Below are 22033 nucleotides of genomic sequence, written 5' to 3' on the forward strand. Positions count from 1 at the left end.
TACTCTGCTCCCTAATTACTTGGCCAAACATATTTCAATTGATAATTTCTCAGAAGTCAGTAAAAGGAAACATGCTTCCTGATAGAAGTAGACAGTATATTCATTAACTTTATTATAAGTGGGCCTACTGTTCACAATAGAGCCCATCTTTTAAAGTTTTATGTAAATAACACTTGTGTAAACCAAATCCTATCTGAACCAAACAGAAGTCTCCACTTTAAGAAAATCAACAGTGAACTTTTATAGAGCTTAGATCATTTTTAAGATTATGAATCACTTCAAAGTCATTTTCTATCCCAGAAGCTGAGATTTTTATGTTATTATTCCTTAAAATTTGGCACAACTTTAAAAGATGAAATTCTATGCAGGGCATAGAATAGTCCTTGACACAAATTAAGTGCTAGCGGGGAGAAAAAGGTAATGATTACATGCATGCTTTGGGTTGAACTGTGTTCCCATAATGTTGAAATCAGAATCCCCAGTACTTAAGAATGTGACCTTATTTGGAAACAGGGTCTTTGCAGATGCTATCAAATTAAGATGGCATTAGTGTGAGCCCTAATCAAAGGTGCCTGATGGCCTTATAAGAAGAGGAAAATGCTGTGTGATGACAGAGACCGAGTTTGGAGTGCTGAAGCCAAAGAACGCCGAGGATCACAGCCATCACCAGGAACGGGGAAAAGGCAAGGAAGGGTTCTACCAGAGTCTCAGAGGGAGCATGGCTCTGCTGACACTTTGACTTTGCACTTCCGGCCTCCAGAACTGTGAGAGAAGAGATTTCTGTTGTTTTCAGCCTCCCAGCTTATTGTAATTTCTTATAGGGGCTCTAAAACAATGAGCAGAAGGAAATATATCAACTGTAGTCCTTGTTTGATGAAATTATGGATGTTATTTCTTTTGTGTGCTTTTCTGAAGTTTCCAGATTTCCTCTATAAACATGTCTTAAAGCTTTAAGGGCCTGAGAAATAGCACCCAAGTTGAGACTATTCAAAGAATGAAGGCAGATGGAGAATAAAATATTATTCTTATAATTGGTAAACACTGGGTTGCTCAAAAATCAGATGGCTGAGTAGCATTCCTCAGCGAGACTTCTCCTTTTGCCCAATCCTGATTCTTTTGCCTCCCTCCCAAGTATTGATCTGATCTCAAGAGCACCCCAATAAACTTTCTGCTCTTAAATCACCTTCTTAAAGTCCATTTCCCAGGGAACCTGACCTGCAGCACACATATGCCTTAGGATGGTTCAAAGCAAAACATCTACCAACCTGTTTTAAGTCAGTAAAGTATTTCCAAGGGCACTGTTTTGAAACAGATAACTCATCTTGGCTTGTAATTTGAGGTATATGTTAGCTCGATGATTACAAAACAGTGCACATGCTATGATTGCAATTAAAGACATATTTATAAGTACATACATTTCATAATAATAAAGACTTGAGGACATACCAATGAACTAATACTTTGCATGTAACGACTTGCTTTTAGGTATTAAGTTCAACATTACATCAAAAATATGAAAATGGCAATTAACTCTAAGTGATGAAATTAGAAGTGGTTTTTATTTTCTTCTTCCTCTTATTAGCATATTTTCCAAATTTTATTTTGTTAATCTTCATCCAAGGATATTTTTCCATTGATTTTTAGAGAGCGTAGAAGGTGGAAGGGAGGAGGAGGGACAGAGAGAGAGAGAGAGAGAGAGAGGGAGAGAGAGAGAGGGAGAGAGAGAGAGAAATATCAATGTGAGATAGATACAGTGATTGGTAGCCTACTGCATACTCCCTGACCAGGGCCAAGGATGGAGCCTGCATCCCAGGTCTGTGACTTTGATGTGAATCAAACCCAGGACCTTTCAGTTTGGGGGTTGACGCTCTATCCACTGAGCCAAATAGGCTAGAGCTGTTCTGTGATTCTATATAAAGTTATAAAAATTATTTTATAAATAAGTAGATGTTTATTTTACCAAGTATTTCAAAAAAACATTTGCTATAATATTTATATTACATGTAACCTCGAATTTTTCTCTCCACACTCTGCAAAGCCCGGGGCATTCAAGAATAAGATATATCAGTTCAACAGAAGTTTAAAGAGAAAGTTTTGAATTTCAAGATTTGGGATATACAAAGTTGTTATTTAATTCTTTTGTAGGTATATGTTAGCTCGATGGTTACAAAACAGTGAAAAAAAAAAGATAGTTTGAGTATTTGAATCATTTTCATTTAGAGACTGAGAAAAGGGAACTCTGAGGTACTTCTCACTGACCTCAGATAGATTACACAACAAAAGGAACTTACAGTTTTCCCAGAATTGAGTCTGACAAAATCACCATAGACATCAAGAAATTCAGAGCCTGGACTTGAGAGTTCGAGACCAAATCCTGATGTTTTATTTACTCCAATCTAGAATCTGTCATCCAAAAATTATATCCATTACTTTTTCTTTGCCACATGTTTATTTAGAATTCATTCTTAACTGACTATATTTGGTCTTCAATCTGGAGAGAAAAAAAATCAATATATTGTCACTCTCAGGCGAAAAGGACAAATTATAGGCCAGATATTTTATAATATTATTCCTCCCCCAAAACATGTTTGTTTGGCTTTTTACTATCTTGGCTGAAATAAATGTATTTAACTACCTCTCTCTGGCAAACACGTCTAACTGAATTCAAACAAGGGTACTTGAAAGTTAATTGAAATGGGACATTTTAATGTAAACATCTCCAGTTGCTAATAAATTTCTGCAAAGCCAAGATAATGTGTGAGATGTAAAGATAAGTTGATGCCTTCCAAATTATGAGTCTGGCCATTGTGGTGATTCCATGCCAAATCACATCCAGAGTGGCACTGTCTGACCTAATTGAACACGGTATAACTAAGGAGATGGGTCATGAGAAGCCAGTAGAGTTAATCCCTTTCAACAGTGTTTTCAACTTTCTCTGATCTTGGAACAAACAAAATCACAGCAAAGACTTCCGGGAAAATAGTGAATGTTCATCACTTTCAAAGAAATCTTAGAATATTCATTAGAAAATTGCTTAAGTTTGGCAGCCCTTATTAGGGAAGGTGGAAATTATTACCATGAATTGCTGGAAGCTAACTGGGTATCAGATGGCATGTGGTGGGGAAGGGGAGGCATTGGGTACTTTGGTCTCTCGGATTGTGGTCAAAACAAAGGTCACCTTTCTTGATCCTAATGGTTTTCTACATGGTTTTCTCTTTTAAGGGGTTTCCTAGATTCCTCAGTCTATCCTACAAGCTGTTACTAGACTAATCTCCCTAAAATAGCATTGCTTTCCACACATGGATGATTTATTGACTCTATGGTTTAAGGAGGAGAGAGAGAGAGAGAGAGAGAGAGAGAGAGAGAGAGAGAGAGAGATCAGAATACAGCCAAAAGGTTGTGTATATATATCCTATTGGTCTGTTTCTCTGGAAAATCCCGACTAATATGACTAATATAATTGAAATGATTTATGACAACTCTCTGACATTTAATGGGTGCTCACTATATATTAGCACCAGTCTCTCATCCCCAGAGGCCACTTCATTCTACAGGTAAGAAGGTGTTGGCCCAAGAGGTGTTGTCCCAGGACTTGTCCACTATCCCAATGAAACCTTGAAAAGTTCGAGAAAATAAACCAGATAATTGCATTTGAGCATCACAATTTAAGAGATCATTATGTTTTCTACAATTAATCTTTAAAGGGACTTCAGAGTTCATCTGATCTAAAAATCATAAGGTATTGGATTGAGGGCCACATACTGGTATGTCATGATGTCATGGTTTTTTAATTTAAGATTTGAGAAAAGTCACATAAGTCTGTATTTCGGGCTTCTCTTGAGGAGTTGCAAGATCAGATGACCTCAGACCTACACACCTGTCTGGTAACATTGGGCTGGAGGTGAGGGGTCACTGCTTCCACAGACAGGACACAGGTCATCAGGCCACTTTCCTCTTTTGTGTCACCTGTCAACTCCTGTAGACATCTGAGTCTGTGCTTCTCAGTGTCGCCCAGCTCCTTTAGTTTAGAAAAGAAGGAAGAGATGAAGAGAGCCTAGTGTGCTTGTACAAGGTTGTGCAGCTGGGATGGGCAGAGGAGGGCCTCAAACCAGGTTTCTTGCCTCCCAAGCAACTTAGAATATGCTCTATACCAAATGACACAGATACTTTTATTGTGATTCACAATAAGTGATTCACAAATTAAGTGATTCCAGTGAGTCTTCCCCCCAATCCCCATAAGCTTATTTATTTCAGAAGTCAGATCTCATTCAGCATCACAAATGAATGAGAGTGCTTTAATATGGGGTTAAAGGTTTTAATATTAACTTGTCTTACTGTGATTATAAGCACAACTCTGGAGTCAGACCAAACCCATCTCTGCCATGACCTTGGGCAAGCTTCTTATTGCTTTGATAGCAAGTGTACATGTCGCACAGTGTACAGGGGAGGATTAAGTAAAATAGCTCATCATGTGAAGTGCTCAGAACAGTGTCTGGAATATGCCAAGCATTCAACAAAGGTTGTTGAATTAGGATGTAAGATGAATTGAAATAAATATAGCAAAATAGCGATGTTGCTCAATGGTTTTGCGCCTGTAAATATGTATGAATTCATAGCAATCCCACCAATTCGAAGCCAACACCATGGTGTTTTTCTCACCGTCTCCCACTTTATATATGTGTTCTATGTACTCATTTGGTCTGTCTAACCTACAAAACATGAAAAATGTCAATACCAACTGTTAGTTAAAGTTCAAGATTTATTTGTGGTGATTTTCGCCCTTAATGTTGCACAGTGAGTATTATGTTCGAATAAGACTTGAATTAATTCCCTGTGTCTGGATGGTTGCGTTATCAATATGACATACAGTTGGGTTAATTTTCTGCTGTTTGTATTGCTTTTAGGATCTGCTTTATTTCAATCTTTCTGACTTAGTTTTGTTTTTTAATCGGTTATACTTGAGTTTCAAACAATAAGCAACTATGTTATTGGAATTAAAGTAATGAAAATAACAGAGTGCCTGTCTTCTAAAAGCTTAGAGACAAAGAAGAAAGAGACCATTACTATAAACTGTGTCTTGGAGGTGGGGACCAGGAGCTGACAAAGTCCCTGCCTTCTTACAACTTGCATTCCAGTGAGGGAGACAGGAAATAAATAAGTGAATACTGAAATACTGTGTTCCACGGTGTTAAGTGCAATGAAAGGCAGCTAAGTAGACTGCGAAGTGGGGTTTGTACAGCCAGACTCCATCGACATTCACTCTGGAACATTGGTCAAGCAACACACTTTCCTGTCCTTCGTCTATGAAATGCAAATAAGAATAATGCCTACTTCATATGGATTTTTGTGAGAAGCAAGATATTTTTAAAGTACTCAGGATTGTATCTAGCACACAGGAAGTATGATGAAGGTTTTAAATTAATTAATAGGAGAAAATTATTGCAGAGAAGGGGCAGAAGACTAAGAAGAATGGAGGGTACAGCATATATGGGGTGGTCAAGGAGGGCTTCACAGAAAAGGAGTAGTGGAGATGACTGACTCTTGCTTAGTATTTATTATTTTCTTGTTCTTCTTGTTAAATAAACAGAATTCATCAACTCCCATTTTAAACTAGAAACCTGGTTTCCAGTCCACAGAATGCAGTCTCAGCTCTACAGTGGGGTAGGCCAATGGGATATGAGTGTGCATGATTCATGCAATTGCCTGTTATTTTTAAAGACAGAGACACTGCCCCAATTTTCCTTCATTTTGCTAAACAACAGCCTAGAGATGCTGTCCCGTCAATATTGTCAAATCCACACTGGGGATGAGAAAAATGGGCTACTATACCTATGTCAGTATCTGCCTCCCTCTGCTGGCCGTTCTTATATTTGTTTACACACTGGCTATTCTTTGCTAGGTAGTATTCTGGTATTTTAATGACGTTGAATATTTGCTATAGGTTTCCTTTACATACTCAGTTTTTATAAGGACATTTTAAGTAGAGCCAGGTTTATGAAATTCTATTTTTGCCCCAAATTACAAGATGATAATTTAAAAAACTCGTATCATTGTTATCATCATCACCACCACATCAATAATTCACCTTTGTCCTATGCTTTTCCTAACATTTTTCTCCTGCATTTTCTCATTGGATCTCATATCCTCTCAATGAGATAAGTAAAATGTCATCCCCATTTTATGAAAGAGAAAACTGAGGCTCAGAAAGGTGATGTGACTTGCTCACTGTAGGACTCAGGTAGAACGTTTTACCATGAATCCTATCTTTTTTGTCACTTAGGAATATGCTCCATGTGACTAAGAACCTTGAATAACATGAAAAACAAGCTAGAGACTACCATAACACTTTATATCCTAGTAATGGTTTTCTAATCTTCCCTAATAATGACGATTTATTGCCTTCTCACCCCACACCAGTCCCTGCACTGAACACAGTAAGTACACCAGGCCATTTAGTACCCCAACATCTCGAGGAAGTAGCTGTCATTACCAACCCCATTTTACACGTGTGTTCTCTGAGCACTAGACAGGAAATGACTTGCCTACAGTCCCTGAGAACTTCAGCAAATGCCAGAGCTGCGATTTGAACTTAGTTCTAGAGTCCACACCATTTTCTCCCCTCTGCTTCCACACAGCTTTCTCTTTCTGCCTGGACATGTGAGCCTACATCCACCATGACCTCTGCAGAGCATGACTCAGCACTTCGCTCTCTTCCCTTCAGCAGAGTGTTATACGATCTCCTTCCATAAGTAAGTCTTCAACTTTTAGAACTTCAAATCCAGGTGAACATGACCTTTGGAAGCTTGCCTTGACCCATAGGACTTTATTTTTACTGCCTACACTGTGTTCTGGCATGGAAGTGTTATAGTTGTCAGGGTGGCAGGTATGTGGGTAGTTGCTGTCTTCTCTTCACAGGTGAGGACTCTGAAGCTCACATAACTTCTGGATGGGAAATTTCCTTTGACTGAGCATCAGAAGACACATGCCTCCTTAAATTTTATGTCCTCCTCAAAGACTCTTAAAGCACACAAGTTCCAAAGCTGTTGAATATAAAAGATATGGACAAACACACTTTACCTGGTTCTGAAGTTTCATATTCAAGTTCAAGTTTCTGATTCAAAATATACAGATGTGTACACAATATAATGACATCTCATGAATTTAATGTCTTACTTAAGTTAAATTAAGAGGAAAATGTCATGTTAACCTACATTTCAAACACTTCATAATCATCTATGAAATTCTCCACCTAATTCTGCCAACCCATTTTCTTTCCATAGATAATTTATTCAGATAAAATATATTTCCATCACATGTTGTTAAAACTACACATTGACCTTTCTCTTCAATTCAAAGACCAGACTCTATCCAGGAAAAGGATCAACTAATATTGGTGATTGAATGAACAATCAGTAAGTTGTTTTATAGTGAAGCTGAAGTGGCCAGCAAAGCCAAGTCCGGAGGAGGGAGCTGAGATGCAGAGGCAAGAATGAAATAGGGTGTCATGGAAACAGGTGCCTGGGGTAAAGGATAAAGCAATGAAGAAAACAGGTCAAGCAATAACGTTCTATAATTCTTTCATGATTCTGTAATAAATTATTACAGAAATGTCTATTATGTTAATTTAACAGGAAAGTATTTGGCATGTTAATGGTCATGAATCACACTTAAAAAACAACACATTTTAAAAACAATCCAGTCTGACAGCACTGACCCAATGACTCCTCCCATGTTCTGGAAGCTGAAAGCAGGAAGGACACCCATGGCTACTTCCTCCTACCTCACCAGTCCAAGCAATCTGCCTGGAGAAGCTCTGAGTTCTATGGGCCAAAGTCATTAATACTGAGCAACCAAGAGTGATCTGAGACTTAGTGGCTCCCAAAGGGGACTCTCTTCCTCCAGCAGTCAACTTGGATCTGATTATTCTGCCACTTCAGGGAAATTCTCTGGAAGGCAACTCTGTGGAAACTGAACTGAGTGATTATTAAGTAGTATTCACAAAGGGAGATTTGTTCTTGTATCAAAGGCTTGGGTTAGCTACCCCATTCCTTCTCAGTCTCACCCTTCCCCAATGTTCTTTCAGTGCACTGATTACACTGGGAGTGAAGTGGTACTTCCAACACATTGTGTCTTCTGATTTCATTCTACTAAGGAGATATGCACACCTTTACTGTCACCAGAGTGGTGGGCCCTGGTCACCAAGCAGGGCTTGGATCGGCAATGCCAGGGGAAGTTGTTGAACTCATGGTGGGCTACAGAATGACAATTACAAATATTGAATCCTTAGATTTGGTGGCAAGGGGCGGGAGGGGGGCCATTATCTGTTAATACCATTGTCAATGTTGATCTTGGGATGGGAGTCAGCTCTTAGTTAAAGATTTCAGGAGGATACCTGGTCCAGTCCCCTCAGGTGGACAAGTTCTAACAATCCAAGACCATTCAAGCCTTGTGTGAGAGTGTGTCTGACCCTGCTGATTGTCAAGAGGGCCAAACCTTACCTTCTCCATTACTCCCAGGGCCTCAGCTTCTAAATAAGTAGGCCAGTCAAGGAATTTCCTCAGGAATAAAAACAGGTTCCAACATTTTTTAAATTAAAAAACTAACTTTAATAGAGCTCTTCCTAAATATCAAGCACAATTCTGAGATTTATACTCCTAGCATCTTGCTCAAATGCTCACAACAATCCAGAAGTCACCACTGTCATCACCCCCATTTCACAGGTAGAAAAACTGAGCTCTGAACTCTGTTCTAAGCACTTTCCATGTTTCAGGTCCTGTGCGGCAGGTGGATCTGTGCAGCCATGAACCTGAGGCTGGTGAGCTAGAGGCAGGTGCCATACTTCATGTCCCATCACCATGAACCATCTACTCTAGTTAATTCTATTCCCAGAAGCAGCAGTGGCCACGTCTCGCAATGGCAAAGTGACAGCCAAGTGTCCTCAGGACAAGAACGACTTCTGTGCCTGACCAGTCTGTGGGGTAAATTTGGGTGTTCTTCTTGACTAAGAGGCTTCCAAACTTTTATTGTCCTCCTGGAGAACCTGGAAGCTTCTGATAATCTCTGGAAAATGTATTTCCAGAGAGAGTCATATTCTGTCCAACATATAAACAACATAAAAGCATCATATGAAAATTAAAACAACATAAAATTTTCATTCTAATTTTATATAATAATTAATCTTTTCTTGAATGTTAAGAGATCAAAATAAAAACTATGCCAATAACAAGCTATTTCAAGACTTTGGGGGGAATGGCTTTCATCTCTGGTGTTGACATGATGACAGAAGATCCCCCAAATCCTCAGCTTTCCATCAGCATGTCTCCTGAGTCACACACAGCCGTGTACACCACAAGGGCTCAAAGATCAGAAAGCACCGTGCTAATGGCTCATATTACTGCAAGACGAATCGTCAGGACTTTTCACACACTGAAGAAACTTGATAGGCCTGTGACAAGAAAGCAGAAAAGGAGATCTAGAGGCAGAGCAAACATCTACCATTCAATTCATCAAGGAAAGAAGCCCCTTTGTTAGCAACAAAGGTATGCGTTGATCACTTAGCATCCACACAAGTTCCTCTACGGCAGTGACAACATGGAGAAAACTCACGTTCAGGAGTGAGTAACTTAAAGTGGGGCCCAGTTTAGTTTCATTTCACTTGTTAAGCCATAAAAATTAATACTGAGAAGGGATGTTTGATGATGATATATGGAGATGAAAACGAATGTTTGGCTCTGGCAGGGCACAGACATGGGCTATGAATGTCAGCTGATGATCAAGAAACAGCAAAAGCAGCAACCCATTTTCTTCAGAAGGTCACGAGCTGGGGACACCTAAGGACTAGGCTGGGGATGGGGAGGGGAAGGAAGAGAGATCACCATCGGTCACCGTCCCAGATCCCCATCAAGGCCCAAGGGAAGATGCCTATAGATGGCAAGATGGCTATTTTTACTTCAAGAACAAATCAATTACCTGTAGTCATCCTGGCAGGTAAATGAAATATTTCTCTTGCTTAAAATAAATTTCAAATCATTTATGATGGGACTCGAGCATGAGTGGTGCCTGGGAAAGAAAGAAGAAAGTGTTAAAATAACAAGATCTTGCAAATATCTCCTGAGTCATTTTCTTCTAGGTAGCAGGCCTTGCACAAAGCCCTGGGATAAAGAGGTGAAGCAGAGGTCAGTTCTGAGAGTTCACAGATCAGCAGGGGAGCCTAAGGTGCAAACTAGTTAGATACCTATTATGGAGATAAAATTGAGAGGTTGTTGGGATGGGCTGAATGTAGAAGAAGGCCCCATTCATTTCCTGAGCCAGTCTTTCCTCAACACATTCTTGAGACTGTGGATTCTTTTGCTGATCAATTCCTAAAGTAAACCTGAGACTATATGGGTACAAAGTAGTAACATATACCTGTTAACTCCTCCAATGTCATGCATCACCCAGGCTTTTAGTAGAGAAACTTTTCCTGGATGCAAATTATGGATTTCCACACGTCCAAAAGTGCTAAGATAGAAGAGACAAAGAACATTGTTGACCCCAAACTGAATACTTCAGGTACCCCTAGCCCCTGTGAAAAGCCAGCAGGTAGAGTGCCATTGGTTAGAACCCACCCTTGGGACTGATGCCACCTTTACTCTTTCAGCATGACCCCCAGTGAATAAGATTATCAAAATGAGATTTCTTATCTGGACATTGATGTTGATTCTTTAAGTACTAGCTTTCCCAAGACTGGGCCATAAACCAACACAATGACATCACCTGGGAGCTAGTTAAAATGGCAGAATCTCAGTTCACCACCCCCTGCTGGACCAGAATCTGCAGTTGGGCAATCCCCAGGCAATCCACATGCTCAGGTAAGTTGTAGCACAGATTTGAAAGACCCTGGCACCCTATTTGGTTTGGCTCAGTGGATAGAGAGTTGGCCTGTAGACTGAAGGGTCCTGGATTTGATTCTGGTCAAGGGCACATGCCCCGGTTGCATGCAAAAGACAGCTGATCAATGATTCTCTCTCATCATTGATGTTTCTATCTCTCTCTCCCTCTCCCTTCTTCTCTGAAATAAATAAAAATACATTTTTTAAAAAAGAAAGAAAGACCCTGGTGTCCTGCTCTAACCCCACTCCTAAACCTCTCCCCATTAGTCTCTGACACCTGCCACTACCATTGCAAGTACTTAGGTTCCTCATACCAGATTATAAAATTCTGGAATGTTAGCACTTTCATCCAAAAGCCCACAAGGTTAAGGTCAAAAGCAGAAGACAAAGGACAAATGCTTCTTCATAGAATTAAATATTAAAACAGGAGAAAAGGGAACTTAATTTGGAGCCCCTAGAGTGGTCCCTCCTCTCAATCCAGCCTTATCCCAGGACAGACTGGAGAACAAAGACTGAAAAGGTAATCCAAGTGGTGAAAACTGTAAGTATAGAAAGCAGCAGAGGAGGAAGGCATTGAAGTGTCAATGGTGTGGATTAAATGAGAGAATAATGGCTGATACTCATTGTGTATCTTCGCTCTGTCAGCACAGAGCTCACCATTTTTCACACACTGTCTCCGTTCATCTCCATAGCACCACCACCTCTGCAGGTACACACTACAGGGGCTCAGAGATGTAAGTGCCCTGCATAAAGTCCCCTATGTAGTACGTGCTTTTAACTGAAGCGCTGACGAACAGGAGATAGTGAAGGGCAAGGGCACATAATTCTCTTGGGATGTCCCCAATAGTTGTGGTGCTGGACTGGGACTCACATGTTCATGGAGGAAACAGGGTTAAGGACAGATCTTCGTGGCTGGTGAGGACTCAGATAGGCAGAAGGACCAAGAGGGCAGGTCAGATGGGGGAACAGCGTGAACAAAGGCAGGAAATGGGCAGCATGGAGTGTAATGGAGGAGCGAGCTGACAACATTCCATCGGACTTCAAAAAGCCAAGACGGGGAGCTGGACACAGCGCAAGGACAAAAAACATTTACTTAGAAAGAAAAATCTCTCCATACAACACAAAATTTTTACCTTTTTTGGCCCAAAACTTCAGGAGTAACCTTAAACATGAAAAGTATATTTTTCTATAGATAAACTATCTAATAGGAGGCTGTGCTAACCTTTGCAAATGGAACGCAAAGCAATAAGTACCTGCTTTTTTTCCCCCCCGTCACCATTTATCTCTCCTACACCCTCCCTCAGCTCCCATCACCCTCCTCCCCCAGTACCTGTTTTTATCAAAGGTGTTACTGATGGACCCATTGAGCACCACCTGCGCCACACCACAGGCATTTTCTGCAAACTTAAAGAGAAAAAGAAAGCCCACAATTCCTCAGCATGTAAACATAATCAGCAAGCCCCAGCAGTTGCACCCAAAACAGCTCTCAGTGCTAGTGGTTAAGGTGGGGTAACCTGGATGGCTCCAGCTCAGCATTCCCAGGTCTATGTACTTTCAGCCCAACCACTGGAGGCTTATGCTTCACAGGAGAGTTCTGGAAGCAGTTGCTCTCATCTGTGTTTGCACAATGAAGTTCAGCACCATTGTTACTAAATAGGTGGCTCAGAGGTTCAGCTGAGTAAGAGGAACATAGCTGGAGGAGGAAGAGAAAAGTGCTTTCTTGGTGCCATAAACTGTAGACACTGCATTTCACTTAGGGAGCAGGGTAGCCGATCCAGGGGGAAGGGGAATGGGGACACCAAGAAAGGTGACACCGAGGCCCGCACAGGCACAAAGAGAAATCTGGAATGTATGAATGAATGAATGAATGAATGAATATTATTAAGCAAAAAGTTTTGTTTCCTCATGCAACATTCAACCGGACTCCTTGCTAGGAACCGGAGGAAACAAAATGAACAAAATAAAGCAATCTACGCATTTCCTCCAGGAAGCCCACCCCCAGGGACCGGCTCCTGGTGAGGATGAGCTTCCTTGTGGGCTTGGCCACTGCTACTGAGAGCCCTTTGAGAGCTGTGAGCCTGGCTGTCTGCTTGCCGCTCAGCCCAGGAGCCTTGGAGACCCATGGAAACCTGTAGGGAGGAAAAGAGGAAGGGAGAAGTCCAAACATGTGGGAGTGGGGTGGCGGGAGTCAATGGGCGGGGGGGGCGGGGGGGGGGGGGGAGTGAGGAGGAGGAGACATCTGTAATACTTTCAACAATAAAGATAACTTTTTTAAAAAGTCCAAATACTCTGTGATGGAGATTAGGAAAGAAATAGGGAAAAAAACCCACATAACAGAGGGCAACAAAAGCTGAAGGATGAATAGGGTTTCCCCTGGCAAAGGCTGAGGCAGCTGCGAACAGAAAGGCCGGGGGACTTGGGAGAACAGTGGTGTTTTGGGGGCAACTTCAGTGGATTTTGAAGTTGGATAGATAAGTTCGTTTATGGAAGGCTTTGCCAAGAAATCTGGCCTTGAATCTACAGGTAATAAAACACCACTAGCAATTTGAAATGGAACTGTGAACTGTGAACTGTGAAAACCCACTGTGGCTTCCGTCTTTCTGTTGGGGGTGATGAGCAGAGGACAGAGGCCCAATTAACGTCAATCACAAGTGCTAACTCCACTGAGTGCTCATAGGGTTGATGCCAAACACTGACCTGCAATGCCATGCAATCCTCAGAGCCCTGGGAAGGAAGGGTTGAGTCCATTTACCCTAAGGTTACTTGGAAGCGAGAAAGTGGGATGGGGATTCAAGCCCAAGAGGCACTGCCTCTATTGTCAGAAAAAGAAAGGATCTACTCTGATGAAAGAAGCCTATGTACCTACACCTATGAGCAAGCATTTGGCCAAGATAAAGGTGCAGTCCCAGGGTAGCTCACAATGGTAGGGTGCACCTTCGATCCCCTTCACCGCTGTGCTCCTAACTCCAAGGACACTATGGGGAACACAAGCAGGTGCTTGCCACATACAACATGTGATTGACTTTGAAAGTTTTTGGCAGCAGCACTGCCCCCAAACATGTCATAGAACGAGAAAATAGACACTTTTCTCAGAAAAAGCAAGAAACTCCCCCCCCCCACTCGAGAAAAACAACAAAACCTATACAGTGCCTCTGACTTTTCACAGCACACAGTAGATATTCAGCAAATATGCATTAAAGGAATGCATTCTTAGTGAAAGGGATAGTAGCATCTTGTTAAAACATTGCAGTAACCCTACGGGACAGGCATCAGTTTTATCTCCATTTCACAGATGAGGAATCTGAAGGTCAAACAGATGGTTAAAGGATCTGTGTGCATTGAAATGGCCTCCTGATTTCAAATCCCAGGTTATCTCTTTGTCTCTACCAGGCTTTACCTGAATCTCCTTACTAGCCCATTGACCTTGGATGAGACCCTTAACATCTGAGTCTCCGTTTCCTCACCTGTAACTTTCCCTCAGCACCTACTGTGAAGACTAAATGGGATGACATTGGTAAGGCACCTGGCTCAGGACTTACCATAAATATGCAATTAACAAGTGTGAGTTTCCACTGCCCCAGCTCCTTGGTGTCTGAATTTAATTTTGGAGAATTATAGGTAACATAGTTGTACTTTCTCCCTCTTTTTCTTTCCCTCACTTCTTCCTTCTTTTCTTTTCCATTTTTTCCTAGTCCACTTTCATGCAAAGGAGTGACTTATAAGACAAAGAAATAGCCACAAAGGTAGCTTAGGGTAAAGTCAGAAATAGGGAGAAAGTGGCAGGGAAGATGGTGAACATTTCCCAGCCAGATTATGGATCTGGAGTCAGACAATTTGGGATTAACTCACAGACCTGCCACTCACTGTGGACATTTAGCAGATTGCTTTCTTGCCCGCAGCACTATTTGCTCATCTGTAAAGTGGTGTGATACTCATGATACCTACTTCAGAGGGTACTTGTGGGGATGAAAGGTTGTAATCCATGTGAAGCTAGGACTGTGCCTGGCACACAGGAAGTTCTGAAGGTGCCAATTGCTAAGACTGGTCCAGAAATCTAGGATTGGCCAGGACCTGGGCCAGAGTATTAAACCAAGCAGGAGATTCCTGGCAGCCAAAGCAAAAAAAAAAAAAAAAAAAAATGGGTAAGGGCAGGGATTCTCCCACTGGAGCCCACGTGCCCCCCACGCACATCCTAAAACTGTATGTGAAAATCTTCTAGAATGTAAGTCAGGGATATTTTCATCAGGAAAGAACCCCAAACTTCTGTTCCTAAAAGGATGTGTGATCCAAAGAGAATCCAAACCAGCCGTTGGCTAGATGGCCTCTCCACTCTGTCCGTGGTCTCCCAATGGTCTCCCAGATTCTCAAAGTTCACAGCTAGTACTCACCCGTTTGGATACCGTGTTCCAGAACACAGACATGGGGTTGTTTATGCAGTCTTTACTCCAGTGTGGGCAGGACTGATAGTTCATTTCTAAAAGACATGGTTTGCAGACAATAATTAAAGTGGAAAGTCACAGGTGTAATTAAGCTCCGTTCTTCCCTGGCTGTTCAGTCAAAGCAGAACCATTATCCAATGGCATTGCTGCCAAGATGGAGGATGGAGAATAGACACATCTCGACCCAATTTAACTAAGTGCCCCTGACTCCCATCCAAGTCCTTACCTTACCCTCCAAACCCCAGACAGGAACACGGTGACCAGCTTTGAGTCATCGTTCTGGGAAATTGAGAGACAAGCACCCAACATTGTCCCAGAGTGCAGGAGGAATCGGACATAAAGCTGGGTCTCAGCCGTTCTCCCAACCACCCCTCTGCTTCCTGCCAACACTCTCCTGTCCACAGCTTTCTTCTCTTCTCCCCTAGACCCACACCCTTAGGCTCAGATGGCCTCGGAGTCTTTCTACACTCTCACCATCAAGACAGGCTCAGGCTACCCAGCCAGTGTGGCTCAGTGGTTGAGTGTCGACCCATGAACCAAAAGGTCACTGGTTCAATTCCTGGTCAGGGCACATGCCTGGGTTGTGGGCTCAATACCCAGTAGGGGGCGTGCAGAAGGCAGCCAATCGATGATTCTCTCTCAACAATGTTTCTATCTCTCTAAAAATCAATAAAAACATATTCTTTCAAACAAAGACAGACTCAAACCTCCATGAGATACAATAGACTCAGAGCATGAACACAGTTTCTATGTCACTTCTCCCGAGAATATCTGCCTTCATGCACAAACATTTTCTAGTTATTTTTGTATAATTGACAAGTATGATAGTAAGATTTTAAAGTGCACAATGTGATGATTTGATATGCACATGTACATTGTGAAAAGATTTCCCCACCTGGAGTCAATTAACACATCCATCAGCTTACATATTTATCTGTGCAAGCGACTCTATGAGAGAACAGGTAGGTTCTACTCTCAGAAAATTTCAGTTACGCTTCTACATTATTATCCACGATCATCACCATGCTGTACACTAGATCTCAAATCTTCCTCATCTCATAAGTGGAATATTTTACCCCTTTACCAGCCTGTCCATATTTCCCCACCCCTTGCCACTGGCAACCACTTTTCTATTCTGTTTTCGTGCATTCAATTTTTTTTTAATTCCACATATAAAGGACACCATGCAGTATTTGAATTTCTCTGACTGGCTTATTTCACGTAGCAGAATGCCCTCCAGACTCATCCATGCTTTGAAAATGACTTTATTCTAAGGTTGGATAAATTTTTGCTTTATATGTATACTAGAGGCCTGGTGCACAAAATTCATGCACTGCGGGGGCGGGGGGGTGTGTGTGTCCCTCAGCCCAGCCTGCACCCTCTCCAATCTGGGACCTCTCAGGGCTAAACTGGCAGTCAGACATCCCTCTCACAATCCAGGGCTGCTGGCTCCCAACCATTCACCTGCCTGCCAGCCTGATCATCCCCTAACCACTTCTCTGCCAGTCAAATCAATGCCTAACTGCTCCCCTGCTGGCCTGATTGCCCCTAACTTCCCTCCCCTGCCGGCCCAGTCACCCCCAACTGCCCTCCCCTGCCGACCTGATTGCCCCCAACTGCCCTCCCCTGCCGGCCCAGTCACCCCCAACTGCCCTCCCCTGCTGGCCTGGTCACCCCTAACTGCTCTTCCCTGCAGGCCTGGTTGCCCCCAACTGCCCTCCCCTGCAGGCCTGGTCCCCCCCCCCCCCAACTGCCCTCCCTTGCAGGCCTGGTCCCTCCCAACTGCCTTCCCTTCCCTGCAGGCCTGGTTGCCTCCAACTGCCCTCCCCTGATGGCCTGAATGCCCACAACTACCCTCCCCTGCCTGCCATCTTGTGGCAGCTATCTTTGACCACATGGGGACGGCCATCTTGTGCAAGGGCATGAGGGTCAATTTGCATATTACCTCTTTATTATATAGGATACACACATGCCACATTTTCTTTACCTGTTCATTTGACAGCACAAGCACTGGAGCATTAAGTCCTGGGGATAGAGATGAATTAGACAGAAGCCCTGTCGCCAGAGATCCCTGGATCCAGCATAATCAAATAAATTAGAGAAAGATCCACTGGGGTTGGGTGTAGTGTGCAGCACCACTAGAGAAGGTTGATGCCAAACTTGGTTTTGAAGGATGAGTAAGAGTCCTCAGACAGATGAGAGAGAGGAAGGTATTCCATGCAGAGAGAGTGTGTGCAAAGGCTGAGGCGTGAAACCGCCTCGTGGGTTAGGCTAGCACCACCAGAGCAGGAGGGATGGGGACAGGAACCTGGAAGATGAGACATCTGAAAGACAGAGGCAGGCCATGCTGAGGAATTTGGGCCTTACCCCGGAGGCAAAAGATTGCTATTTAGGCTTTAGAATAGAGACAGAAACAATCCTTGGTAGCCGTGGAGGCTGACTGAAAGGGTTGAGGAGTGGGCAGTGAGGCTGGTAGAACAGTCTCAGCAAGAACTGTGTTAGTACGCTGGACTCAAGGAGTGTGATGGGGGTAGAAAAGAAAGAATGACCACATGAGTTGGTCTAAAGAACACTATTTCAGCCCAGCCTTGGACGCAGTGGTTGAGCATCATTGATCTAAGAACCAGGAGGTCACAGTTCAATTCCCGGTCAGGGCACATTTTCAGGTTGCAGGCTCGGTCCCCAGTTGCGGGTGTGTAGGAGGCAGGCAATCAATGATTCTATCTCATCATTGATGTTTCTCTCTCTCTCTCTCTCTCTCTCTCTCTCTCTCTCTCTCTCTCTCTCTCTTTCTCTCTCTCTCTCCCCCCTTCCTCTCTGAAATCAATAAAAAAAATTTTTTTAAAGACACTATTTTACATCAGGCTGAGTTGTCATTGGGGGCATAGATGGTGTCAGGGTGGGTACCTGGGGCCCTTCCTCCACACTGACCTTTCAGGGCCCCCAGCAGAGCTCAGGGCTCCTTCACCCTGCCGTCCCTGGACGATCCCAATGGCCCCCATCCTCACCAGAGGAGCCTGCATCTCCACACCATTTGAGGCCGTCAGCAATGTAGCCTATCAGTGTGTCCTCCAGCGTGAACATATCCTGCCGCACCCTGGTGTACAGGTGAGCTAGCTGATTTGATTTGCTCCAAAAGACACTCTAAGAAAGAAAAAACACACACTATTTTTAAAATACGTTTTTTATTGATTTTTTAAGAGAGAGAGAGAGAGAGAGAGAGAGAGAGAGAGAGAAACAGCAATGGGAGAGAACCATCCATCAGTGCCTCCTGCATGCCCCTACTGGGGATAGAGCCCACAAACCAGGGGATCAAACTGGAAACCTCTTGGTTCAGAAGGTTGATACTCAACCACTGAGCCACACCAGCTAGGCATCACAATCTACTCCTGAGATCAATTTAGTAAGCAAAACGAAAACCTAACCCACATCTTTTTAAATGAAAGACAAACAGAGAAAATATCAGTGAATTACTTTTAGCTAGGCTACGTGTTGTTCAGTGCATAGTCGCTTTCCAGGTGTGTGCGTGCATGCGTGTATGTGTGTGTGTGTGTGTTGTAGGCCACAGTGTAAAATGAGCTTATCTTTCTGGGTTGCAGTAAAAAAAAAAAAGTCTTAAAGACATTGATCAAAATCTTATACTGAACATAGGCTCGGACCACATCTGGAGGAGACATTAGGAAGTTACAAAATTCCTAAATTTAACTGCAAAACAATTTTGTCTATGCATTGTTTTGGGAGAAGAAGCGTTCGTTGTTTCTCAAAGAGTTCAGTATCCCCCTATATCCTTTCCCAATTCTCTCTTATCTCCACACAAAAGAAGAAGAAGAAGAAGAAGGAGGAGGAGGAGGAGGAGGAGGAGGAGGAGGAGGAGGAGGAGGAGGAGGAGGAGGAGGAGGAGGAAGAGGAAGAAGGAGAAGGAGAAGGAGAAGGAGAAGGAGAAGGAGAAGGAGAAGGAGAAGGAGAAGGAGAAGGAGAAGGAGAAGGAGAAGGAGAAGGAGAAGGAGAAGGAGAAGGAGAAGGAGAAGGAGAAGAAGAAAACAGCAAACACAGGGAGTGTTTTTTCAGGATCTCTTATAAGGTGCAAACAATCAAATTTCAGAATGCTCTTCGGCTCCATGAATCTATTCACTCAGACTCGGAGGCTGTGGAGGGTGTGGTTTGAAGCCCAGCGTCACTGCTGATTCACTCTCTGACCTGGGACACCCAAAGCCTCACTTTCCCCATCTGTACAATGGTAACAAGAATAGTTGTAAGAAGCTCTTGGATGCTGAAGACAATGCAAATAAAGTGCTCAGTCCCAGGCCTGAGGCACAGTCTCTCATTCAACAGTGTCACCCAGGTGCTGTTCACCTGGCAGCTCTTTTGGGTGAGGTCTCCTGCTCCGGGAACTCCAGCTCTACCCCTGGGAGGAGGAGAGGCTGTCATCCAGCTTAAGGGCTTCACAAAGATGACTGGGGGCAGGTTGAATGTTCACCGCCAGTGCTGACTTCAGAAAAGATTCACTCAAAGTACTAAAACCCAGGCTCCAAATCTCCTGCCATTTCAACTGGTCACCTACCCCCCAGGCTTCACTTTCTCACTGGTGAAGTGGAGGCGGGGGAGGGTAGCACCAGATCTGCTTGTTTCACAGGATGGCAACAAGCTGACCTCTCTAGGGAAGCAAGTGCAAGTTGGCGTGGCTGTTGTTGTTCTGTTGTTGCTGTTTTGTTTTTGTTGTTCTCGTTCTCACCAGGGGTCAGGGAGCATTATGTAATTCGCTAAAGTTGGGTTCTTTTTGTTTGGTTTGGGTTGGTTTTCCTGTTAGGTTTTTATTTTATTTTATTTTATTTTATTTTTTGCCTGATTTTTAACCAAGCGTCCTTTCCTCTTTGGGTGATCCCATTTCTCTCTCCAATGTCCTAAATCCTAATCACATCCTGTTCTCCCATGAGCCCCACAAACTCCATATATGCCAACCACACCTACATTCTTATGTCTGGATTTTCCTCCTCCCTCCTCCTGGTCAAACTTTGGTCCTGTGACCTCTTCCCTCTGGCTTTCAGCCTCAGTTCTAAAACCAAGAACTTGACCCAGTTACCGTGTGGCAGGGTGTGGTTTGATTGGTCAGCTTCAGCAGCAGCTGGTAGTCTTGCTCTGAACTGTGACAAGGATCCTTGGAAAGAAATGCATTCATGAATGCCTTCCCTATCTGTCCGCAGTCTGTATGTCTGTGAGATAAAACATGGAAAATAGAGTGAAGCATGAATAATTAGATTCCGAACATACTTTTGGAGCATAATTACCCTACCCCCCAAAATCTCATGTAGGAGGCATCTACTGAATGCCACGTAGTTCCTATACAGGGTCTCCTCTAATCTGTGCAACATTTTTATGGGTGAGCATGACCGTTCCTGCCCCACAAAGTCCCTGCCTTCATAAAACTCACTCTCTGGTTAGAGAGGCAGGCAGCACATAAACAAGCAAATAAGCTAACAGCGTAAGTACAGATGATGATTAATATGCAGAACATCAGTGGGGATGGACGACAGCAGAATACAGAAGCGATGACCTCTCTAGGGAAGCTGGTCAGGAACAGTCTCCCTGACAGATCATGTAAGCTAAGACTACACGATGAGAAAAGGTACATTCCAGCCCAAGGGTCTTGCATGAGCAATGGTCCTGAGGCAGAAAAACCTTGCTGATTTTGAGGAACTGAGAGATCAACAGCATCACTGCAGAGTAAAGAAACAAGGGAAGGTGTGGTATGGCGAGAAATCAAGTCAAAACAATAATTGCGAGGCAGATGACTTAGGCCTTTGGGACCAACGGAAAGATTTCAAATTGCACTTTAATTACAGTGGGAAGCCCTTGGATGGTTTTAAGCATGGACGTGGCCTCATTTGATATTTGTTTTGAAAAATCACTCTGGAAAACTGAGTGAGCCCCACAGAAGGAGAAAATGGTCTGAAATAGAAATTTTCACTCCAGGTCCCCTTTAAACAGCCCGTGGTGAGGGGAAAGCATCGCCTTATAAGACAGGCTATTCCACTGCTCCAGCCTCCGTTTCTTCATCTATAAAAGGGGATAATAACACGTTTACTTTCTGCCTCATGAATATGACTATTGTAGGTACCTTAGATAAGCAGAATCATACGGTATTTTTCTTTTTGGGCATACTGTCCTCGGGGTTCTTCCATGTTGTGGATGTGCTAGGATTTCCTGCCTTTTTAAGGTCAAATAACATTCCATTGTAGGTGCATACTGCATTGGTTTATCCGTTCCTCTGTCATGACACTTGGGTTGCTTCCTCCACCCACTCTTTTATTCCACAAATACTCACCCCGGGCCCCCTATGAGCCTCACAATGGGCACAGGGCTGTAAAGATAAATAACTACTATTTCTACCCTTTAACCACTCATATCAAGGTGCAGGAGACAGAAAGAACAGAATTAATTACAGTTACAGCACTGGTGACTTGCCTGAGGCACTAAAATCGGAGAACACAATAAACAGTAGAAAGCTGTTCTAACTTTCTACCACAGAGGACAGAAACGGGGTTCAACAAAAGGCGACAAAAGGCCTTGGCTGAGTGACTAAGTATCTTCACTCTGAAAAGGATTTGCCTTTGTTTGCTCCTCCAGTGCTGGGACATAAAAAATCCATCTATATTTGTAACCACTGTGAGTTTCTATTTGACCACTCTCTGGCTTTGCTTCCTTCGATGGGGTCCCGAATAATTA

General features: G+C 43.1%; 1 protein-coding gene across 3 annotated transcripts in view; it reads right to left on the reverse strand.

Moving 5' to 3' along the window:
- Window positions 1-2363: 2363 nt before the first annotated feature.
- Window positions 2364-22033, reverse strand: part of CD38 (CD38 molecule) — a 54380-nt gene continuing 34710 nt past the window's right edge. The window contains exons 3-9 of one of the 3 annotated variants that reach the window (XM_080683247.1): window positions 20391-20520; window positions 18319-18454; window positions 15260-15345; window positions 12202-12275; window positions 10408-10500; window positions 9970-10059; window positions 2364-2491 (exon numbers count right to left, since the gene is read on the reverse strand). In XM_080683247.1, the coding sequence (XP_080539373.1) occupies window positions 2449-2491; window positions 9970-10059; window positions 10408-10500; window positions 12202-12275; window positions 15260-15345; window positions 18319-18454; window positions 20391-20520 (652 nt within the window). In that variant the 3' untranslated portion in view covers window positions 2364-2448. Of the gene's footprint in view, window positions 2492-6887; window positions 7041-8588; window positions 9446-9969; window positions 10060-10407; window positions 10501-12201; window positions 12276-15259; window positions 15346-18318; window positions 18455-20390; window positions 20521-22033 lie in introns of those variants that run through there. The other 2 variants (XM_080683248.1, XM_080683246.1) reach the window with 2 other exon arrangements.

This window comes from Plecotus auritus (assembly GCF_963455305.1).
Source record: "Plecotus auritus genome assembly, chromosome: 1".
NCBI lineage: Eukaryota > Metazoa > Chordata > Mammalia > Chiroptera > Vespertilionidae > Plecotus > Plecotus auritus.